Raw genomic sequence first — 22,759 nt, 5'->3', positions numbered from 1 at the left:
CAAATCAGTGGTCAGCCAATCACAGGACACAAGGAGATAAATGACTAATTACTCATAGATAGAGGCAATTTAGCATAAAATTAGCCTAGCATGCATGTTTTTGGGATGTAGGCGGAAACTGGAGTACCTGCTTATTCTTACAAGGTTTGCAGGGGGTGCTGGAGCCTATCCCAGCCAAGAAGGCAAACAATAATTTACAATAACACTTGTTTCTAAAGAAAATGTAGCATAAAATTAGCCTAGCATGCATGTTTTGGGGATGTGGGTGGAAACTGGAGTAACTGGTTATTCTAACAAGGTTTGCAGGGGTGCTGGAGCATATCCCAGCTAAAAAGACAAACAATAATTTACGCTAGTACTTGTTTCTGAAGAAAATGTAGCATAACATTAGCCTAGCATGCATGTTTTTGGGATGTGGGTGGAAACTGGAGTAACTGGTTATTCTTATAACGTTTGAAGGGGGTGCTGGAGCCTATCCCAGCTAATAAGATAAACAATAATTTATGCTAGCACTTGTTTCTAAAGCAAATGTAGCATAAAATTAGCCTAGCATGCATGTTTGTGGGATGTGGGTGAAAACTGGAGTACCGGTTTATTCTTACAAGGTTTGCAGGGGTGCTGGAGCATATCCCAGCTAAGGAGACAAACAATAATTCATGCTAACACTCATTTCTAAAGAAAATTTATCTTAAAATTAACCTAGCATGCATGTTTTTTAGGAAACCAGAGTACCTGCAGAATTTAATAAATATTTATTCATTTTTCAAACCGCTCATTCTCACAGGGGGTGCTGGAGCGTATCCCAGCTCATGAGAGACAGATGTTTATTGGCCAATAAAACAGCATAGAAACGTAATCAGACTTTCAAAATAAAATAACAATTATTGTGGTTATCACTAAATAAATGCAAATAAAAAAACAAAAACATACATATACAAAACATAAATAATAAAATATAAATTCTTATGATTAGATTATATGTTGGGGTGGGTTGTATGTAAGGGGGACCATGAGGTTTTCTGCCCATGACGCAATATTAGCTAGGTCCGCCTCTGGGTGAAATGTGGGCGTGGCTGATTTTTACGTCATTCACAAAAAATAATAATAATTTAAAAAGATCAATACGATAAAATAATTTGATTAAATATTTTATAAATTACAACTTTAGAGTTATAAAAAAAAATTGAATTTATTAGTTGAATGTAGTCAAATCATAATGCCGTCAAGACCGGATAGTTGATGTTTTCCGGTAGTCAAAGACAAGAATATATTCCGCTGTTGCCAAGAACCGGCGTGCCTCCCCCCGCTTCCGCTTCCCTACTCGCACCGGTGGTCGACCCGAACGGCTCCAGACTTTCGGACATGGGGGTACAAATCGAAACTATCCAAGCCGGAGACGGTGGGTGGCTCTCGGCCTCGTTTCGCTACGTTCACCCGCTGTTTTCTCCGGGTGTCTGTCCAACGTCATTTTTTCCCGTTTTTTCACCCCTGTTTGCAGGACAGACGTTTCCCAAGAAGGGACAACGAGTCGTGGTTCACTATGTTGGTGAGTAAATGGCTTAAACGGCCGTAAACTTTCGAATTTAGCCATCTTTGTTTGGAAAAATTTACGTCATTACGAGCTTTGCGGTTGCGTAGTTTCTAGAAGTTCGGGGGGTTCCTCGCGTTGTTCCGGTGGGCAATTACGAAGTGGTTTTGGGGTTTTTAAGGGGTTGCGAGGTATGGTTCGAGAGGATAATTAATTAATTTAACTGTTTATAGTCATAAATATGTTTGAATTGTCGGGTTTGGGTGGACGACGGGCGGGTTAGCGACATGCTTCATGCTAGTCGGCTAACTTTGGCTGGTTGGCTAATCGTAGCATGACAGTTATAGCGTCAAATTCGCTATTTTTAATTTATTTTTTAAATATATGACGGAAAATATGACACACAGGGCCCCCGAAAATGTGTTGTTTAAAGCTTTTGCAACTCTACGTTTATTTTCGTACTATAATCATGGAAAAAGAAGTCGGCTCATAGGAGTGGTGGAATCGTTGCGGTTTGGGCGCGCGAAGCATCATGGGTAATGTAGTTCTTATACTATTGTATTTACATTGGAATAAGTACAATCATGAACTGTTTAGTCATTAGCAGGCGAATAAAAGTTAGCGTACAAGTATAAAAATAAGGTATTAGTAGTTAGTCATAAAAATATGAAAATTAAGCAAACTGTATAGTTATAACAGAAAATGAATACGTTCTAATAGTAATAAATTAAATTTACAAAGCAATAAACACCATCTGGAAATGCCCCAAAATCAGTAGCCTGGGAACAGGAAGTAGCCCGGAAATTCCCCCTAACAATCGATTGGAAAGGATCCAAATTTTGAAGGATGTGACTTGTAAGTACTCTAAAATGGATGCAAAATTAACTCTTTGCCTGCCATTGACAACTATAGACGTCCAATTCACATGCTTATATTTGAATGCCAGTTCAGTGCTATTAATTATTTTTTGGACAAAAATAAAGGGGTCTGGTCTGGTTATCAGGGTCTGGTTAGCGCAGTTTGGTTAGCACGATTTTGTTAGCATCAATGTTGAAGTTGGAAACCACCATTCAACGCCCATTATTGGCCGGCTACCCCTGAATTGGGTAAAATTTAGTCTGCAAGTTTTTTAAAGACAAAGTCCTCTATTGATTTTGGTTCTGGAAATACACAAAATGTCCGCCGTGTGTTCAGGAACGCTGTCCAATGGCAAAGTATTTGACTCTTCGAGGGGACGAGGAAAGCCGTTCAAGTTCAAGATTGGACACCAGGAAGTCATCCGGGGCTGGGAAGAAGGAGTGGCACAGGTGACATTATAGTATTCGAATATATGCAATAATCTTTGCTTAAAATATTAAATAACACCAACTGTATTTAATGTAATATCTATATCAAGTAGGTGAGATAACGTTTTTTTGTCCAATTATAGCCTATCAAATGTCTAAAACGATTAGCTTTAGCTTCTCGAAAATGGTGCGCTTTTATTTTGAAATGTTCAAGTGCGGAAGTGCTCTCGCTAAACCAAGTGAACTTGTATTTATCTACGTTTTTTTTCTTCTTAAATCGTTTCTAAATGCTGAAAAAACATTACCATGTTAAAAATATCACTTTTTAATGTGAAGATAACCTTTTGGTTAAGTTAAATATTGGACCACTGCACGCTAAAGTCGTTAGTAAAACTACACATTAACAACTATACAATATACTGCGTTAGCATTGAAGCTAATGGAGAAAACCACTGACTTTCTCCATTAGCCTCGACGCTAACGCTGTAAACGTAAACCGAACCGAAGACTTTTATTATCATTATACTTTTTTCTAAATACAACTATATTACCATAAAGAGCTTACACGAATAAATAAGCTTAAACAAAGTTATATAGTACAATAAAAATAAAATTGGCTCAAAGATGGATGTTTTCTTTTTTTTTTGTATGTCAAAGCTTTATTACTATGCATGTATGTTAACAGTCAGCAAAATGGTCGACTTTTTTTCTTTGTTTTTTATCTTTTTCTCCCGACGTAACCCCCTCGGCACCCCCCACAGATGAGCGTAGGTCAGCGTGCCAAGCTGATCTGCTCGCCGGACTTTGCGTACGGCAGCAAAGGTCACCCGGGGATCATCCCCCCCAACGCCACCCTCACCTTCGACGTGGAGTTGCTGGGTCTGGAGGCCTGAAGCGCCCCCGTCCACGTGGCGCGCCGTTCCGCTCGACTCACTGGGGTGAGTGACCGCTCTCCATCCCATTACACCGTCTAAATTTTTACGTTTAGACTAATCAGCCGGTGCACTAAATTCAAGATTCTGTAGATGTCGCTGTATCTCACTTGATTGTCTGGCTACATTGCTTGCTGACACGCTCTATTTCTCATGTGTTAGCCACAACCATGTATAAACTGCACCCTTAAAATTGTCTTAAGATGGTTAAATTTTACAATTTCTCGCGTATAAGCCACCCCCTAGAAAATACAGTATTTTTTTGTTTTTATTCAGTTACAATTACATTTTTTTATTTCAATCTATTTTTTATTTTAGTATATTTTTTATTTCAATCTATTGGTATATTTTTATTTCAATCTATTTGTATATTTTATGTCAATTTATTTTTTATTAGTGTATTTTTTATTTAAATCTATTCTACTTAATATTTTTATTTAAATATATTTTCTATTTAGTATTTTTTATTTCAATCTATTTTTTTAGTATATTTTTAATTTCAATCTATATTTTAGTATTTTTTATTTCAATCTATTTTTTAGTATATCTTTTATTAAAATGATTTTTTTTATTTTGTATATTTTTATTTTATTTGTTATATTTTTAGTGTTTTTTTTTACATCTCTTTATATTATTTAATATTATTTTTTTCTTTCAATTAATTTTATTGTCACTGCCATGATGTCTGTGCCTTTCAACTCTATTTCCGGTCATATTGTTTTTTTATTCCGAAGCATTTCCTCAATTTCATATTTTTAATGTTTTTTTCCCCTAAAGCTACACTCGGAGTTCACAACACCCGGAATTTTCCAAGCAAGCACACGTCGGAAACCCTTGATGACCATGCAAGTTTATTTATGAGCGCTAAATGGTTTTTTTTAGCGCTCGGACACTTTTCTCATGCTGGTTGCTTCTGATAACAAAAAAACAAAAAAAAAAACAATGGTGGGGATCATGTTTTGCTGAAAAAAACTGCCATTTCTTTCATAAAAAAATCACCTGCATGGTTTGTCATTGTTTATTATAACAAGTTGTGTGTTACATTTTTGTTACACTTCAAAATTAAAGAGTTTGTAAGGGGGAACAAGTGTCGTTATTTTATTTTTCGGATTTTATCTTTTTGTATTGGTCGGGTATTTGATGCTCTTATTTTGCAAGAATTTTAGGGATTTTTAATCACTTCCTATGGAAAACAGGTCATTTTCAGTTTGTTTTTGTTTTATTTTTTAGCAAAAAAAATATATATATATAATATATGCGTCTAAATTTCCCAAAATTGTATTATTAATTAATGCAAATTGGCTAAAATATGCGTGACAAAAATTGAATGTTAAATCTTGATTGAGCATTTTGCTTCCAGCGTAAACATTTGGACAAAATTAAAACATTTAATATATATATTCTAAATTCAAACACCGAAAAAACGACAATCAAGCAACTACACTACTCCACGCCACATGGGGCGCTCTTACGCCATTCGAAATGTTCCAAGTTGAAAGCTAGAATAAGACGGCGAAAGAAAACACTATCTGACACTTACTCGTCACGCCACTGGGGGAGCTCTAACACCAATAAGCAGTTTCCCAAACGGCAACATTCAAATATACCATCCCAAAACGCCTACGAAGAAGAAACGCGCGTCGGATTGGAGGAAGCAGTCGGTCAACAAAGATGGCTGAAGTGATTGAGCTCCACAAACTCAAGGTTTGTAACGCCAACGAATCTTTAAATTATGCTTTTAACGGCTTACGCATATCACGTTTTAACTCTTTACGAGAAGTAGTTCGCTGCCCTGTCCAATAACAGACGAACAGAACGTAAAGCGCGGTCGTAACAATGAAATTGGCTCACCGGCTAATGTTAGCGGTTAGCTGTAGGCTAGCTCGCGTTCACGGTTGTCCCGTCTCCCCGCGCCCACGCGTAACCGGCTAATACGCCTCTAAAATGTACTTTAAGATACCGTTTAAGTCGTAGTTTTCGATGGGAAACTATTCATTACGTCCTGTAACGTTTATGTAGATACACGGTCAGTAGAAGTGAAAAGTAAGACGACTTATCATTCGTCGGTTTTAGCCTGGGCGCCCCGACACACGGTCTGCGGGCTAGCTTTACAGAGCGAGGTTTATGTTGCACTTCTCGGTTTTCAGCGCTAGATGGAGCTCGATAGTTGGACAGTACAAATTCAATACCGCAAGGGTCGTAATATTGAAATTAATGTAAGGAACTGTTGAACTTATTTTTGCCGTGAGCAACGTTGAAATTTGATTTTTATAGCATTTTGTTTACAATTTGTATTTTTCCTAATTATTATTTTTTAAATAAGAAGTTAAAACCTCATATTTAATTGTATTTTCCCTTAAAAGGACAAATTTTACATTGATTATGGCGAATTCAATTTTTTTCGGCTATTATTTTTGTAAATGTAGTTATTATAATGTTGACTGTACTTATTTTTTGCTTATTAGCTGGCCGAACTGAGGCAGGAGTGCGAGGCCCGAGGACTGGAGACCAAAGGAAACAAGGGCGATCTCATCGCACGTCTGCAGGCATACTTGGACGAACATGGTGAGATCCAAACGTCACCTTTGACCTGATACAGTCATACCATTATTTCCAAATAATTGGTTCAAAGACTTTCTTTGTAACTTGAAAATTTCGTAAGTAGAGGTGTACTTTATATGTAAATTCTGTAATTGGTTCCACATTTCTTACACAACTACCAACTAAACCCTTTAAAATGGGTTTAAAAAGTCCAAACTTTGTACGAAAAATGTGAAGATACACAGAAAATTATAAGGAAATTATTTATTAATGTCATAAAATCAATAACGCATATAAAACTGCCTTACGCCGCTGAAATATCTACTTTTCAAAGGATATCTTGGATCTTTTTCGTAATTTCCGTCACTCATTTGCATAAAAAAAATTGTAACCTGAAACATTTTGTAAGTAGAGGTGTACTTTATATCTAAATTATCAAATTGGTTCTACGGTCTTCACACAATGACCAATTAAACCCTTTAAAATGGGTTAAAAAGCCCCAATTTTGTATGAAAGATGTGAGAAAACATAGAAAATGAGAGAAAATTATAAGGGAATGATTTATTAATGTATTAAAATAAATAAAGCATATGAAAATGTGCCCTTTACTTTACTTTGTAGTACATTTTAGACTTTTACGTGTGCCTTGTTTGTGTGTGTGAAAATATGCGGCATGTTGCATTTGTAGTTTTTAATACCGTATTTTCACGACTATAAGGCGCACTGCATTATAAGGCGCACCCTCAATGAATGACATTTTTTTCCATATATAAGGCGCACTGGATTATAAGGCGTACTGTCTATTTTGGAGAACATTGAAGACTTTTAAGTGCGCCTTATAGTCGTGAAAATACGGTAGCTTAATAAGGGAAATTCAAAATAAAATGATGGATAAGGAAATGCATCTACTTTTGTGATCTGGATATTTCACTATCTCATTTGCATATTTAAAAATTTGTAACCTGAAATTTTGGTACATAGAGGCATTTGTAAGTAGAGGTATGACTGTATTTCTTTCTCCGCAGAAGACGATGTGGACGTGGACGACGTTCTGGCCGACGACGCGGTGGTAACGTGGCCAGTCGGCGATGCTCCGCCCTCCCGCCCAAGTCGACGCCCCCTTCTCCGTTTGCGTTGCAGGACTTTGTCAAAGGCCAAGTCGTAGACAACGGCAAAGACGTCAAAGACTTGGAGTCTCCCGTCGCCGAGCTGTACGGGGTTTTCTTTTCATTTTTTTTTTGTCCGACTCGAAGTTCTGAGGTCGAGGGTTCGATACCCCGGTCGATCTTTCGATTGATTGCTTTTTGATGTATTTTTGTGTATTTTTTAGGCCGCCCGAGAAGAAGCTGGTCAAAATCTCCCCGCCAGCAACGGCCACCGAAGTATGACGCGGACTCCATCTTTTTTTTTTGGACAGGTTTATTAATTTTTTTAAGCGCATATTTATCGACAATTTTGTCACGCAGCGACTACAAAAACGCGCCGAACGTTTCAACATGCCGGCCTCGGCCGAAGATAAGAAGAACCAACGTGCCGCTAGGTGAGTACAAATAATATTTAATATGCAAATGAGTGACTGGAAATACGAAAAGTAAATATATTTCCTTATCCTTTATTTTATTTTGAAATTCCTCCTATTAAGCCATTAAAAACTGCAACATATTTTGCGCACGCACACACACATAAAAGTCTGAAATGTACCGTATTTTCGCGAGTATAAGGCGCACATAAAAGTCTTAAATTTTCTCCAAAATAGACAGTGCGCCTTATATATGGAAAAAAACAGAAAACCAAAAACGAAAAACCACCATTGACGGATATTAAAAAAACACAAATGCCTGAACTGAATACTAAATACTGTTAAATATGCAGATCAGCCATCTTAGTTTACAAAATCTTCCATCATATAGCTCCTCCCCCACTGCAAGATTTTCTACCAAAAAAAAATCCAAAACATCAACAATGGCTGGCTCTAGAGGTGACTGTGAAGTAGTGAGTGCTTCATACCTGGAAGTCAATAGCAACTACCGTATTTACACGACTATAAGGCGCACTTAAAAGTCTTACATTTTCTCCAAAATAGACAGTGCGCCTTATAAAACAGTGCGCCTTATATATGGAAAAAATGTCATTCATTGAGGGTGCGCCTTATAATGCGGTGCGCCTTATAGTCGTGAAAATATGGTACTACAAACTAGACGCTTTTGAAATTTTCAAGTTACAATAAATGTCTTGGAACCAATGAATTTCATAAGCAGAGGTATGACTATTCTGGTTTTTATGATATATTTATTGTTTTATTATATTTGATTTTTAATACGGAACTTACATGTAAAGTACACTTTTACTTACCAAATTTTCAATTTACGAAAAAAAACTATTAATTTTGTAAGTAGAGGTACGACTATTGTGAGGATTGGAACTAATTTGTGTGTTATTTAGTTATTTGGTTGTAATTCTGTTTTGTCTTAAAGTAACAGAACATTTTCCCGGCTTATTTGTATTTCTAGGTTCGGGTTGCCAGTCAGTGTTTCCAATCCAGCCACAGGTCGGTTTGTCTTTAACGACCGTTTGATGGAAATGGCGCTATCTAGGTGCGCAAAAGTAATCTTATCTTATCTATTCTTATCCCACACAGGCGCCGCAGTAGCCAGCAACGCTCCGGTAAGCGCCATCTTCGCCGCCGTGACCTTCTTGACGACATGCTAACGTGGCTACGTTGGCGTGTGGCGCAGGTTAGCGTGGATCAGCTGAAGAAACGGGCCGAGAGATTCGGCATGAACGTCTCGTCGCTTTCACAGAAGGTGACCACCATTTTCTTTTTTCAGCTTATCCAGACTACAAGTCACTTTTTGCCGTATTTTCTCGCATATAAGCCGTATTTGTAACTTAAAATAAAATGCTGACTGAATAAAGGGTAGGGCTCATATGCGCACAAGACTTGCTATACTCGTTTTCACCAGTAGAGGGTTGCAGAAGGTGCTGGAGCCTATCCCAGCCAATTACCATATTTTCTTGCATATAAGCCGGGTTTGTTTAACTTAAAAAAATTATGACTTTATCAAGGGTAGGCCTTATATGCGCACAAGACATACACCGTTGATATACTCTTTCTCACCAGTAGATGTCAGTAAAGTGACATTTACTATTTGTTGGTTATTTTCAGTTTTGCAGTAAGAAAACAACCATTACTGGATGAATGATGATATTGACCCTAATAATGTGCTTTTGATTCATACAGTTTCTCATAAATATGATTTTTCTTGCAATTTTCCCTTCAAAGTAACACATTTGTACTTCCTATTAAAACCATGATTATGGGGGTGAAAAGAAGGAATCGGGGGCGGCTTATACGAGGGAAATTGTCAACTTCAACCATTTTTATGGCCATTTTAAGGGCGTGGCTTAGATGGGGCGTCTTATAAAAACTCATTTGTACTCCCTATTAAAAACCACAAATATGGAGGTGAAAATTGGGAATCAGGGGGCGGCTTATATGCGAGAAATTGTCAATTTTTCAGATTTTAAGGCAATTTTAAGTGTGTGGCTTATACGCGGGGGAGACTTATAGAAGAAACTCATTTGTACTCCCTATTAAAAACCACGAATATGGATGTGAAAAGAGGGAATCGGGGGCGGCTTATATGCGAGAAATTGTCAAATTCAACCATTTTTAAGGATGTGGCTTATACGCAGAGGCATCTTATAGTAACACATTTGTACTCCCTATTAAAAACCACGAATATGGAGGTGAAATTTGGGAATCTGGGGGTGGCTTATATGAGGGAAATTGTCAAATTCGGCCATTTTAAGGTCATTTTAAGCATGTGGCTTACATGATATGTAAAAAGTGGGAATCGGGTGGCTTATACGAGGGAAATTGTCAAATTCAGCTATTTTTAAGGCCATTTTAAGGGTGTGGATTATACGTGGGGGCGTCTTATTGAAATTTATTTGTACTGCCTATAAAAACCATGAATATGGAGGGGAAAATCTGGAGTCAGGGGCGGCTTATACGAGGGAAATTGTCAAATTCGACCATTTTTAAGGCCATTTTAAGGCTGTGGCTTATACGCGGGGGCTTCTCATAGAAACCTATTTACTCCCTATTAAAAACCACAAAAATGGAGGTGAAAATTGGGAATCAGGGGCAGCTTATACGCGAGAAATTCTCATTCGGCCATTTTAAGGCTATTTTAGGGGGCAGCTAATATGGGACAAAACACAGTGGATATTACAAGTGAGTGTTTGTGGCTTTTATTGTGGTATGCATTCAACAAATTTGTTTTTTGTGTTTTCCAGATGGAAGCCGACGAGAAACTGATGAAGAGGAAGGAGAGGTTCGGCATCATGACGGCCGGCACCGTCACTGGTTCGGCAGACAGCGAGGTACATTATTCCACCATTTTGACTCATTTTACGGGATTCAATTATTATCATTTCAGGCAAATATATGAACTTATTTCTTTCCTTTTTTTGCAGGCCAAAAAAATGAAGCGTGCTGCCCGATTTGGAAAAGTTTAAAATGTCTTGTTTTTTTATTTTGTTTGTTTTTAAATCATTTCCAGTCTCCAGAATTTAAAGTGATGGCAACAGTAACCTTGGTTTTCAAAATAAATTTTAAAAAATGTCAATTTTTAGGGCAAAAGTGTGGAATTTTTCATGTTAATTGCTTACAGTTCTTTAATTATATTAAGTATAATATGTTAAGTACATTAATATGAATATTTGGTGATTATAAATTATTTATTCACAAAAATAATGTAATGTTGATAAATTGAGCTGTTTTGATTGTGATTTTCTTAGCATTAACTCCAGCACCCCCTGCGAACCTTGTGAGGATAATAATAATGACGAATGAATAAATATATATATATATACTATTTAAAATAATATGATTTAAAAAAGAAAATATATATATTTTTAAATTATATACATATATATATATTTTAAAATAATAATATGTATATATGTATATTTTCATTTTGTATTTTATTTTCTTTATTATTATTATTTATTTTTAAATGGCATCAATGCAGTATCGGTATCGATCGCTAACGTACAGCGAATTATCTGTCGCAAAAGAATAAAAATTGGCGGTAAACACAAGAAAGCACCTACTCCCCCCCCCCCCCCCCTCGAAGTCATGACGTAACATCCTGTGACGCACCGCAATTTTAAACTGGCCTCCCTCGTCAGTGATGGCGGCTTCCCTTCGTTGTCTCCCCGCAAGCTGCAACAACAAATGGTACTACAGCCGGCAAGAAATCGACAATAACCCGTCCCGGAGAGCCGGACTCGACCCGGACAAGGAGCTTTCGTACAGACAACAAGCGGCTAACTTGCTACAGGACATGGGACAACGGCTCAATGTGTATCCTTTTGTCGTACGGTGGCTAGCCGAGCTTCTCCGCTAGCCTAGCGTAATGGCCGCTTCTTTCTCGTCGTGTCTGTTAATATAACTTAACGGTAGTTAACGGTTAACGTTTCCTTTTCGTGACGCACTTTTTAAAATACATTTTTAACGGTTTGGTTGTCTAAGGGCGCCGTAGAACAAGCTAGCAATCGACGAAGGCTTCAGGCCTAGTTCGCTAGCATGTTGTCGGCTAGCGGTGAAACGATACTCGTTTTTTGGAAAAGTGTTACAAAAGAGGATTTTATTGCATGCACGTCGGTTACGTCAGTATTTTAATGGTATTATCTTTGCAGTGTTTTGGTCTTGCAATGCTTTTTAGCTAACTTTAGTTTTTATGAGGTTATAATCGGAATGCGATATCGGCTGTAAATGCTACATCGAGTCGTGGAGGTTTTTTTTTAATAACAATGTTTTTTTTAGCTATTGGCTTTTGATTATTATTCAAATTGTGCGATTATTGTGCTTTAGTTTCATTTAGTGAACTAAAGAATTATGTTTTGAACTTGAAAATGCTATTTTTGCTGGAATTTGGTGTTGCTGCATGGAGTGTTTCTCCCATGGGTGGATTTTTATTGGTCACTTCCGACTTATTTTGAAGAGTTTCCGGGTCACGTTCTTGTTGATATGTTGACTTGAATGTGCATTCAACCAATACCCAGTTAAATCGGATTGAACGTATCGTGACGTCATTGGCAGACAGTTAGTGGCCTTTAAAGACTACAACTAAAAACATGTCGTGGTCTTTTTCATAGTTTTTTTGGGGGGATTTTTGGTTACTGGTTGCCTTTTCTGGTTTGGTGTTGTTTTTAGTGGTATTGCTGTTTTCAGTTGTGCCTGGAATTTTGTCAGCTTTTGTTTATGTCATAGATTTTGTTGTTTTCCGGGGTGCATTTTAGGTTCAAAACTAAAATCCTGTCGTGGCTTTTTGATTTTTGATTACTGGTTGTGTTTTTTGGTCCGGTGATATTTTCATTTTTTTAATGGTATTGCTGTTTTTAGCTACATCATGGAATTTTATTAGCTTTTCGGTCATAGTTTTTGTTGTTACTTTTTTTGTGTTGTTTTTGGAGTGCATTTTAAGTTAATAGGCAGAGTTTTCAAATCATTTCCTACTCAAATCTGGTTATTAATCGTTGGAAAGGAGCTTTTTTGGTCATATTTTGGTAGAAACGTTTTCTATATATTTTTTGTCCGTTACCATAAAAATCGTATCAAAAGTTACCCGAACCAATTGAGACGTTGCGATAAAGTTTCTACTTGATTTTTTTTTGCGGAAATGTTTTAGTGTTGCCCTTAACGGGCATTTCTCAGATCCCAGCTGACAATTAACACGGCCATTGTGTACATGCATCGCTTCTACATGGTCCAGTCCTTCACCAGATTCCACAGAAATGTAAGTACAGTTATACCTCTACTTACAACATTTGTTGGTAACTTGAACATTTTGTAAGTAGAGGTGTACTTTATATGTAAATTCTCTCATTCTTTCCACGCTCCTCGCACAACTACCGACTAAAATTTGGTCAAAATGTCCCAATTTTTATCATAAAATTATTTATTAATGTCATTAGTGAATAAAAAAGTATATTGTAGTGCCTCAAGATACAAGTTTAATTCGTCCCAGGACTGAGCTCGTATGTCCATTTCCTCGTAACTCAAAACGATCAGAATGGCCAAAAGTAGTATATAAATACTCCTCTCGTATTAGCGATTAAGCTCCGCCTTTCTGCACTGACGAACAGGAAAAAAAAAAAAATTGAAAAAATGCAATTCTCCGCCCGGTGGTCCTAGAGAGACATTACACGAGGGACTTGCTACCAATAAGACAGCGTCCACAATGTTTTTATGAGCAGCCTCTCACATCCACAGTCTGCTCGTATCTCAAAATTTGACTCGTATCTCAAGACAAAAATTTCCCTATTTTTTTACTCGTATCTCAAATTGCTCGTATGTCGGGGTACCACTTGTATTTAAATAAATTGGTCAAATTCAGCTTTGTTTTTGTGCCAAAATGTGAACGTTTTGTCAATTTTTTTACGTTTGTTTGTTGTTTACGTTGATTATTATTATTGTTATTTTTTAATGGTTATTTTTTGTTAAATTACGGCAGGTGATTTCCCCCGCCGCCCTTTTTTTGGCCGCCAAAGTGGAGGAACAACCCCGAAAACTGGAGCACGTCATCAAAGTGGCTCACGCCTGTTTGAACCCGCAAGATCCCTCGCCGGATGTACGGAGCGACGTAAGTACAAAGACAAACCCGTGGCGACCTATCCGTCTATCCCCGATCCAAAAAAAGCGACCCGTCTTAGTTTGGAGTTGCGGTCGGCCGACTTTTTGAGAAAGCGGCGTCGTAGAACGCCCAACGAAAAGATTGGCGATAATGCATGAGAGGCCGCTATATTTATTTATGAAATTATGAATTTATGAAATATGATAGTTAATGAGTGATGGGTGGATGGGCTTTTGGCGGTGAGTAACGTGCCTGTCCTCTCAACCTCAGGCTTACCTGCAACAAGCCCAAGACCTGGTCATTCTTGAGAGCATAATACTCCAGACCTTGGGTAAGTTGGGAAGGAAACAAAGCGTGGTGGGCGGGGTTTGATGGGGTGGGGTGTGGCTACCTTTGGGGTTTTCCCCTCCTCATTCCACAGAAAGAAAGAAAAAATGATGACTGAATCAAGGGCATGCTTTATATATAGTAGTCCCTCAAATTTTGTGGACTAGGACGCCATGATCGAAAAATCGCAAAGTAGGGTCACCACTATTATAAGAAATTAAAAAGAAAAACTTTTTTTTGTTCAGTGCCGAGTTAATGTAGCAAGAGTGGCTCTCTTTTATCAGATTAGATTTACGATTAGATTTAAGGGTTTGGATTAGATTTAAACTTTAGGATTAGATTTAAGATTTAGGATTAGGTTCGATTCGGAGTCGATTCAGATTTGATTTAGATTTGGATTTGATTCAGATTTGATTTAGATTTGGATTTGATTCAGATTCGATTTGGATTCAATTGGATTCTATTTGCATCTGGATTCGAATCAGATTTGATTTGGATTTCATTTGGATTCAGTTTGGATTTGGATTCAATTAGATTCTATTTGGATTCGTTTTTGAATTGGATTCAGATTCAATTTGGACTTGGATTCGATCTACTACGATTTGGATTGGATTTCGATTACCATTTTTACTTTCAAAAGGCAACAAAATATTTTTTTAAATTAATTTTTTATGTTCAATATTAAAGTGGTAAACAACATTTTTATTCTTAGATTCTACAAAATGCTTTTTGAACAAAAAAATAGATTACAATTTGATTAAAATGGGTAAAATTAGGAAATATAATATACAAATGTAATCTAAACAGAGAGTGGCCACTCATCAATTACATTCTTGGGCGCACATTTGGCCCTTGGGCCACCATTTTGACACCTTTTTTTTGCCGTATCCCTCTGCTCAATGGACGCCAGATTCTGCAGAATGTCCCAACCTTGTGTGGGTTTTTCCCATGTTTAGTTCCACTTTTAACTAGCTCTACATTGTCTTTCCCTGTGTCTGTACTCACCACTGCAACAAACCCAATTTCCCCAATATGGGAAGACTAAATGTTAATCTAATCTAAGATTTTTTCCCCGGAAATAATGTCTCGGCCCGGGTACCCAATCCCATCTGTTCGTAGAAAACCTTCCCTCGCAAAAACAACCAAAAATTGAACGAAAACACGACTTTTTATGGCCTGAATCGGGTTGTGTCTTTTTACCGGGACATCACCGTCCAATGGTCTTTCTTCTTCTTGTCCTCACAGCATTCGAAATTACCATCGATCACCCTCATACGCATGTGGTCAAGTGCACCCAGTTGGTCCGAGGTGAGTATCCAAATACATGTCATTTAGTTCAAAAAATATGTATTTAAGAATTTTTGTCCACACCGTCTCAGATTTTAAGTATGCTTGTTTTTTCCCCTCGTTGTTTCAGCAAGCAAGGACTTGGCCCAAACGTCATACTTCATGGCCACCAACAGGTAAGCCCAACTCCATGTCATTTTTTTTGCGTATTATGAGCCGGAAAATGCGAAACAAAAGGGGAAAAAATCTTTATTTACCGTATTTTCACGACTAGAAGTCTTAAATTTTCTCCAAAATATAATCCAGGGTGATTTGTAGATGGAAAAAAATTAAAATGTGTCATTCATTGACAGTGCGCCTTTGAATGGGGTGCGCCTTGTAGTTGAGAAAATACGGTAAATTGAATTTTTGAGGGAGTTTTTGGGTATAAAATTCGAAATAATCGTCTTGAAAGTCATTAAAAATTAAAATAAAATAAAAAGTAGAGGCAACAACAAGCTAAATGCAATTTATTGACAATTTTTTGATAAGTTACATGCAATTGAATTGAATGTCAATATTATTATACAAGGATAATAACATTTTAAAGCACATTTAAACCTTATTAATGATTGCAATCCCCTTTTTTAATCGATAATAAACCATACAAATGCAACATATATTATATATTCGTTATTATTATGTATATATTTACTCGTTTACATGTAAAAGTCTCAAAAGTGGACGCAGTCCAATCAGAATGCACCAAATTGTAGATTCTGTAGATGTCGCTGTATGACTGTCTGGGTACATTGCTTGCTGACATGCTATATTTATACAGTTGTACTTCTACTTATGAAATTAATTGGTTTCAATACTTTTTTCGTAACTTGAAAATTTAGTAAGTAGAAGTGTACTTTATATGTAAATTCTATAATTGATTCCAATGTCCTCAAAAAACTACCAATTAAACCCTTGAAAATGGGTCAAAAAGTCCCAATTTTGAATGAAAAATGTGCGAAAAACACACAAATTTGAGTAAATTATGAAGAAATTATTTATTAATATCTTAAAATTAATAAAGCATATGAAAATGTGCCTTTAAATATCTCCCTAAGCGGCCGTTATAGATTTAATACTTTTTGTTCCACTTTGGAAGCCGTCCACTTTGTAGTACATTTTAGACTTTTACTTATGCTCTATTAGTGTGGGTGTGAAAATATTGCATTTTTATAGTTTTTAATGGCTTAATAACAGAAATTAAAATCATTAATAAGGGGAGTATTTTGTCAAAGTGGTCAGGTATGTAAGAGAGAATCTTGAAGTATGGATAGTGGTTGTTGTGAGACAGCCAATGAGAGCCCAGTATAGGGTAGCGAGGTTTTAAAATGAGAATCAATGCATCTGTGACAATATTTTCATAATAAAATAACGGATAAGCAAATGGATTTACTTTTTGGGGGGATTTTGGTATATCCAGTCCCTCATTTGCATATTAAAATAATTTATAACCTTAAAAGTTTGTATCTAGAGGCATTTATTTGTAAGTGGGGGTGTGTCTTAAACAACAATTGCATTGAATGTACTGAATGTGTATTTTTCTTCTTTTTTTTCCCCTTTTCGTCCTCCCGCTGCAATTGTCTTCCTCGCCTGGGGTGGCCGCCACCGAGCAGTCTACACCTGACCACCTTCTGCCTGCAATACAGCCCGCCGGTGGTGGCCTGCGTGTGCATCCACCTGGCCTGCAAGTGGTCCAAGTGGGAGATTCCCGTCTCGACGGACGGGAAACACTGGTGGGAGTACGTCGACCCCACCGTCACTCTCAAGCTGCTGGACGGTAAGCATGCAAAAATCTATAATTTTTGATTTATTTCGGGTTATCGGTAGAAAAGGTAACAAAAAAAGGACCATGTGACCCTTTGCTTGTCAGTTTCACTTTTATGGGTTTGAATGGGGTCATTCCCTGATAGGGATCGGCCATTTTGGCTCTATTGGGATCAATTCTGTTAATTACAGTAATCCATCGATTAGCGCAAATTCACTACTTTGCAATTTTTTTTCTGCTATTAATTTAAAAAAAATGTAAATAATTTTTGAAAAGTCAATAATAAAAAATATGAAAAATTAAATAAATAAATAGAATATATAAATCATAAAAAAATGAGAAATAACAGGAAAAGAAAAAAATATAAATAATTAAAAATAGAATATATAAATAATAAAAAAATAGAGAAATAACATAAAAAGAATATATATAAATAATTAAAAATATATATAAATACTTAAAAATATATATAAATACTTAAAACAATATATAAATATTTAAAGATATATATAAATACTTAAAAATATATATAAATACTTAAAAAAATATATAAATACTTAAAGATATATATAGATACTTAAAAATATATATTAATACTTAAAAATATATATAAATACTTAAAAATATATATAAATACTTAAAGATATATATAAATACTTGAAAAATATATATAAATACTTGAAAAATATATATAAATACTTAAAAAATATATATAAATACTTAAAAAATATATATAAATACTTCAAGAATATACATAAAAATTTTGTACAAAACGAATATATACATAATTAAAAAAGTATTTTTATTAATTTCTTAAAAAATATGTTTATTCTTTTTTAAAAATGAATTATTTGTTTATTTTTTGATTGTGGCAGCCATGTTTGGACTACATTAACCAGGATATTTGAGAGATTACTGTACGGTATTTTCTCGCATATGCTGTATTTTTAACAAAAAAATGACAACTGTTGGGGTTACGGCTTATATGTGCCCAAATTTGACTTGAGATGCACCAAACTTGCAACCCACAAAAACTTAAACGCTGCCATGGTAACCCGACTGTGATTTCGTTTCCTTCAGAGTTGACGCACGAGTTCCTGCAGATTCTGGAAAAAACGCCCAGCCGATTGAAACGGATTCGCAACTGGAAGGTACGTCGCCTGGACTTTCTCGCTCCAAAGGCGGTGGTGGTTCAACGCTTGTACGCTATTTTTTCCCCCCAAAAAATACAGCTATAGCTTGAAATATGAACTTAATGCGGGATTTAGCTTGTATGTCAAATGACTCGTACCTCAAATCAAATTATCCTCATGAATTAACAATTTAAAATGTGTCTCGTATCTTCAATTTATGCAAAAAAAATTTACAGAATTGCCCTTGTATCTTAAATTTCTGAGAAAAAATGCTTAGAATTTTCCTTTTTTCTTGAATTTCTGCAAAAAACATTCTTGGAATTTTCCTCATCTTAAATCCTGCAAAAAAATGCTCAGAATGTTCCTCATTTCTTAAATTTCTGTCATTTTTTGGGGGGAACTTTTCTCGCGTCCTAAATCTCTGCAAAAAATACCTCCAAATTTTACTCGTATCTTAAATTTCTGCAAAAAATGCTCCAAATTTTCCTCACCTTAAATTTCTGCAAAAAAATTCTCAGAATTTTCCCTCTATCTTATTTTTATACAAAAAATTGCTCAAAATATCTTGTCATAAATTTCCCCCCAAAAATACTCAGAATTTCCCCCCCCCCGAACTTAAATTTCTTTAAAAAAATGCTCAGAATTGACCTCTTATCTCAAATTTCTGAGATGATTGGGACACACTTACCTCAAGTTATTGCTATACAACAAAGCTATGCAAACATTGACCATCAAATTCTGACAATACACAGTCATACCTCTACTTACAAATACCTCTTGAGTCACAAAAGCCAGATTTATCTCATATCCCCAGGCAAAAAAAATCCTCAAATCTTCCTCATATCTCCAATTTCTCCCATTTTCCCAATGGCTTCTTTTCCCATCCAACCATAATGGACCCTAATGACCCATTTCCTCCCCCCAGGCCGGAGGCCAGACCCCCAAAGCCAAACCCAAAGTCCAAGAAGAAGGCGACCAACGGGACACCATGATGAGCATGATCTCCATGGCGTCCTCCGAGAGCACCGTTGCCGGCCTCATGAGCCTCTCCGCCCCCTCTTCCTCTTCCTCCTCTTTGGAAAAACTCCGCGGCGGTGGCGGCGCGGCCTGGAGCGGCCGTAACCCCGTCCCCGACCCCGCCCCTCCCTCCTCCAACCACGAAGTCCACGCCCCCGCCAAAGTCTCCCTGAGCGAATACCGCGCCAAGAACGCCGACGTCCTGGCCGCCCAGAAGCGAAAACTGGAAAACATGGAGGCCAGCGTCAAACGGGACTACGCCAACGCCGCCCAAGTCCTCATCGGACAACAACAGAGGAAAGACAAACCGTCCTCACACCAACAACAACAACAACAACAACAACAAGCGACCGCCGCCTCCTCCTCTGACTCCTCCCCCATCATTTTAAAAATCCCACTCGAAAAGGAACGCCACGACCGATCTCTAAAAATGCGATTCCCTTTGGGCGCCGGTGGGCGTGGCCAAGAACAGGACATCAAAGTACGAATCCGCGTCCCGGACAAACAGCGAATGGGCTCGGGGGAGGACGCAAAGGGGCGGGACAAGCACCGAGGCGAACGCTCCAATCACCATCATCACCACCACCATCACCCCACGCCGTCCTCCGCCTCCCACAAACACTCGTCCGCCGGCAAAAAAGCCCCCGGGGGTGCCGGATCCTCCTCTCGGAAGAGGACACACCCCCAGGATAGCCAATCTTGGCCCCACCCACCCAGCAAAACATCCAAATCCTCTTCCAGGAACCCTTACCAACTCCAGGCTCCGCCCTCTTCCTCCGATATCCTCAGCGCCCTAGGCCCCGCCTCCCACCCGGCGGGGGCGGGCTACCCCCACGCCAAGGGCGACAAGACGGACACCAACGGACACGGCGCCCAGTCGGACGAGTACCAGGATACTTTTGAAATGTTGAACTCGTTGCTAAGTGCGCAGGGGGTGCAACCCTCGCAGCCGTCCGTTTTTGACTACCGCTCACAATTCGGGGACTACAAATACTCCAGGGGGGGGAACGCAAGACCCCCACCCTTGCCCTCAGACCCCCCGCCCCCGCTACCGCCATTACCCAAATGAGTTGACGTCGGCCATCTTGGATTTTTGCCGTTTTTTTTTTGATATCCCATTTTTTTGGTCGTTTTTTTTTTACCCAAATTTTTTTTCGAGGAAAATAACTTGATATTATCGACACGCAACTAAAGTTGGTGGTTTTTAAAGATTTTTTTAGACGAAAAAATGACGACAGAGTTTTAGGGACGGAAAAAGAACCAAAAAAATGTTTTTAAAAAATTAATCAGATGATCGTATTTGTGGGATTAGCTTGAGATAAGAGCTTAGTTTGTTCCAAGACTGAGCTCTTATGTCAAGGCACTCAACTTTTTTCTATAGAAATTAATTCGTTCCAACCCTCTAAAAAAACACCCAAATATTATATTTAAATTTCAAATATTATGATGTATTATTTCCAAATATTACGATATATTTCCAAATTTTACGATATAATATTTCCCAATTTTACGATATAATTTCCAAATATTACAATATAATATTTCCAAGTATTACGATATAATATTTCCAAATGTTATGATATAATTTCCAAATATTACAATGTAATATTTCCAAATATTTCAATGTAATATTTCCAAATATTATGATGTAATATTTCCAAATATTACAATAAATTTCATATTACAATGTAATATATCCAAATATTACAATATTTCCAAATATTACAATAATATTTCCCAATATACATATTTCCAAATATTACAATATAATAATTCCAAATATTACATTATAATCCAACTTTTTAAATTGAAATATTACGTCAATTTTTTTAATCCCTTTTCTTTGTTCGCCCCTAAAATTCTGTCGTTAAAAAAACAAAAACCAGCCCCGTTTATGACTTATTTATTGACATTTTTCATATTTTTTTTTCAACCTCTTGAAAATGTACAGACGTCACAAAACAGCCCAAAAAAAACCCACAAAAAAATCCACTCTGTGTTCTGTATGTATTCGGAGATTGTAAAACGTTGTTCAAAAAACAGTACGAGAAATATTTTTACATTTTGTTAAAAAAACAAAAAAAATAGAAAAAAAAAGTAAATTATCGTTTTTTTTTCTCTAAAAAAATGGTTTTAAGTGTTGCAGTCATTGTTTTAAATGGTTGTGAAAATACGTCTCATTTTTCCAAGCTCAAAAAGTTTTTACCAATTCAATCCATTTTTTTAAATCAAAAAAGTCCTTCTAAATGTTCTCTTTCCATATTTTGATAGCATATCAAGTTATTAATTCACCAAGTAAAGTCGTCCGTTTTACATTTCGGCATTTCCGTGTCATTTTAATGTCGTTTTTTTTATACGATAAAGTCAAGTCGATCGAAACCATGTCATTGTTTTTAAGTGGACTTTTTGTACTTTTGACTTAAACCCCATCGAGAAACAACTTGTTTGGAGATTAATTTTAATATTTTGTGCAAATTTTGCAGTGCAAAAATGTCTTTTTTTTTTGAAATCTGTATTCTATTGACTTAAACCCCGTCGAGAATCAATTTGAGAGGATATTTTATCCACTACATTTTAAATTTTTGCTCAAATTTTGGGGAAATTTTGGGCAAATTTTGTGGTGCAAAAAGTATTTTTTGGTCTTATTGTGTTCTATTGATTTAAACCCCATCAAGAATCAACTTGAGAGAAAATATTCAATCCACGTTTTAAAATTTTGAGCCATTTTAGCTCAAATTTTGCGCAAATTTTGTGGTGAAAAAAGCTTTTTTAAAAATTTTATTTATTCTGTGTTATATTGATTCAAACCCCATCGAGAACCAACTTTAGAGAGGATATTCAATCAACTACATTTTACATTTTTTTGCAAATTTTGCGCGCATTTTTTGGTGCAAAAACATTTTTTTTAATTCTGTATTCTACTCATTTAAACTCCATTGAGAATCTGCCTGTTTAATTAAGAGAATATTCAATCCACTACATTTTAAAATTTTGCCCAGTTTTTGCACTACAAAAACCTTTTAAAAATTTTGCACAAATTTTGCATTGCCATTTTTTTAAAAAATTCTGTCTTCTATTGACCTAATTCCTATCAAGAATCAACCTGTTTAATTAAGAGGATAATAAATCCACTCAATTTTTGAAAAAAATGCACAAATTTTGCACTGCAAAAAAGTATTTTTTCCCCCAAAAAATCTATATTCCATTGACTTAAACACCACTAAGAATCAATTTAAAACAGGATATTTAATCCACGAC

General features: G+C 36.6%; 3 protein-coding genes across 4 annotated transcripts; all 3 read left to right on the top strand.

Moving 5' to 3' along the window:
* Positions 1 to 1,213: 1,213 nt before the first annotated feature.
* On the top strand, positions 1,214 to 4,833 carry LOC144206255 (peptidyl-prolyl cis-trans isomerase FKBP1A-like). Its single transcript, XM_077731112.1, has 5 exons — positions 1,214 to 1,399; positions 1,499 to 1,546; positions 2,723 to 2,835; positions 3,576 to 3,752; positions 4,524 to 4,833. Exons 1-4 carry the CDS (start codon positions 1,240 to 1,242, stop codon positions 3,705 to 3,707), a joined length of 453 nt encoding a protein of 150 aa, XP_077587238.1. The 5' UTR covers positions 1,214 to 1,239; the 3' UTR covers positions 3,708 to 3,752; positions 4,524 to 4,833.
* Positions 4,834 to 5,308: 475 nt separating this feature from the next.
* Positions 5,309 to 10,921, top strand: sarnp (SAP domain containing ribonucleoprotein). The gene is made up of 11 exons (XM_077719601.1): positions 5,309 to 5,450; positions 6,212 to 6,311; positions 7,313 to 7,356; positions 7,428 to 7,498; positions 7,618 to 7,669; positions 7,754 to 7,827; positions 8,798 to 8,835; positions 8,926 to 8,951; positions 9,023 to 9,091; positions 10,590 to 10,676; positions 10,770 to 10,921. The coding sequence occupies exons 1-11, from the start codon at positions 5,418 to 5,420 to the stop codon at positions 10,809 to 10,811; spliced, it is 636 nt and encodes a 211-aa protein (XP_077575727.1). The 5' UTR covers positions 5,309 to 5,417; the 3' UTR covers positions 10,812 to 10,921.
* Positions 10,922 to 11,453: 532 nt separating this feature from the next.
* ccnt1 (cyclin T1) lies at positions 11,454 to 20,994 on the top strand. 2 transcript variants are annotated; one of them, XM_077718142.1, is made up of 9 exons: positions 11,454 to 11,661; positions 13,015 to 13,096; positions 13,814 to 13,942; positions 14,204 to 14,264; positions 15,506 to 15,568; positions 15,672 to 15,723; positions 17,200 to 17,363; positions 18,432 to 18,502; positions 19,410 to 20,994. In XM_077718142.1, exons 1-9 carry the CDS (start codon positions 11,489 to 11,491, stop codon positions 20,568 to 20,570), a joined length of 1,956 nt encoding a protein of 651 aa, XP_077574268.1. In that variant the 5' UTR covers positions 11,454 to 11,488; the 3' UTR covers positions 20,571 to 20,994. The 2 variants fall into 2 exon arrangements, with proteins under 2 accessions (XP_077574268.1, XP_077574277.1); XM_077718151.1 differs by lacking the exons at positions 17,200 to 17,363; positions 18,432 to 18,502; positions 19,410 to 20,994 and having other exon boundaries at positions 15,678 to 15,727.
* Positions 20,995 to 22,759: the final 1,765 nt, after the last annotated feature.

The sequence above is a fragment of the Stigmatopora nigra genome, chromosome 1 (genome assembly GCF_051989575.1).
Source record: "Stigmatopora nigra isolate UIUO_SnigA chromosome 1, RoL_Snig_1.1, whole genome shotgun sequence".
In the NCBI taxonomy this organism is placed as follows: Eukaryota; Metazoa; Chordata; class Actinopteri; order Syngnathiformes; family Syngnathidae; genus Stigmatopora; species Stigmatopora nigra.
The sequence above is the reverse complement of the archived record's forward strand: the minus strand, read 5'-3'. Positions and strand labels throughout refer to the sequence as shown.

What these genes read in the sequence shown, in the direction of transcription:
- ccnt1 (XM_077718142.1), top strand. Translation starts at nt 11,489, where the DNA reads ATGGCGGCTTCCCTTCGTTGTCTCCCCGCAAGCTGCAACAACAAATGG. An exon ending in CGCCGGATGTACGGAGCGAC is followed by an intron (nt 13,943 to 14,203) that starts GTAAGTACAAAG and finishes TCTCAACCTCAG; the next exon opens with GCTTACCTGCAACAAGCCCA. An exon ending in GTGCACCCAGTTGGTCCGAG is followed by an intron (nt 15,569 to 15,671) that starts GTGAGTATCCAA and finishes TTCCCCTCGTTG; the next exon opens with TTTCAGCAAGCAAGGACTTG.
- sarnp (XM_077719601.1), top strand. Translation starts at nt 5,418, where the DNA reads ATGGCTGAAGTGATTGAGCTCCACAAACTCAAG. An exon ending in TTCTGGCCGACGACGCGGTG is followed by an intron (nt 7,357 to 7,427) that starts GTAACGTGGCCA and finishes TTTGCGTTGCAG; the next exon opens with GACTTTGTCAAAGGCCAAGT. An exon ending in TCTCGTCGCTTTCACAGAAG is followed by an intron (nt 9,092 to 10,589) that starts GTGACCACCATT and finishes TGTGTTTTCCAG; the next exon opens with ATGGAAGCCGACGAGAAACT.
- LOC144206255 (XM_077731112.1), top strand. Translation starts at nt 1,240, where the DNA reads ATGTTTTCCGGTAGTCAAAGACAAGAATATATTCCGCTGTTGCCAAGA. An exon ending in AGTCGTGGTTCACTATGTTG is followed by an intron (nt 1,547 to 2,722) that starts GTGAGTAAATGG and finishes CCGTGTGTTCAG; the next exon opens with GAACGCTGTCCAATGGCAAA. An exon ending in GGGAAGAAGGAGTGGCACAG is followed by an intron (nt 2,836 to 3,575) that starts GTGACATTATAG and finishes CACCCCCCACAG; the next exon opens with ATGAGCGTAGGTCAGCGTGC.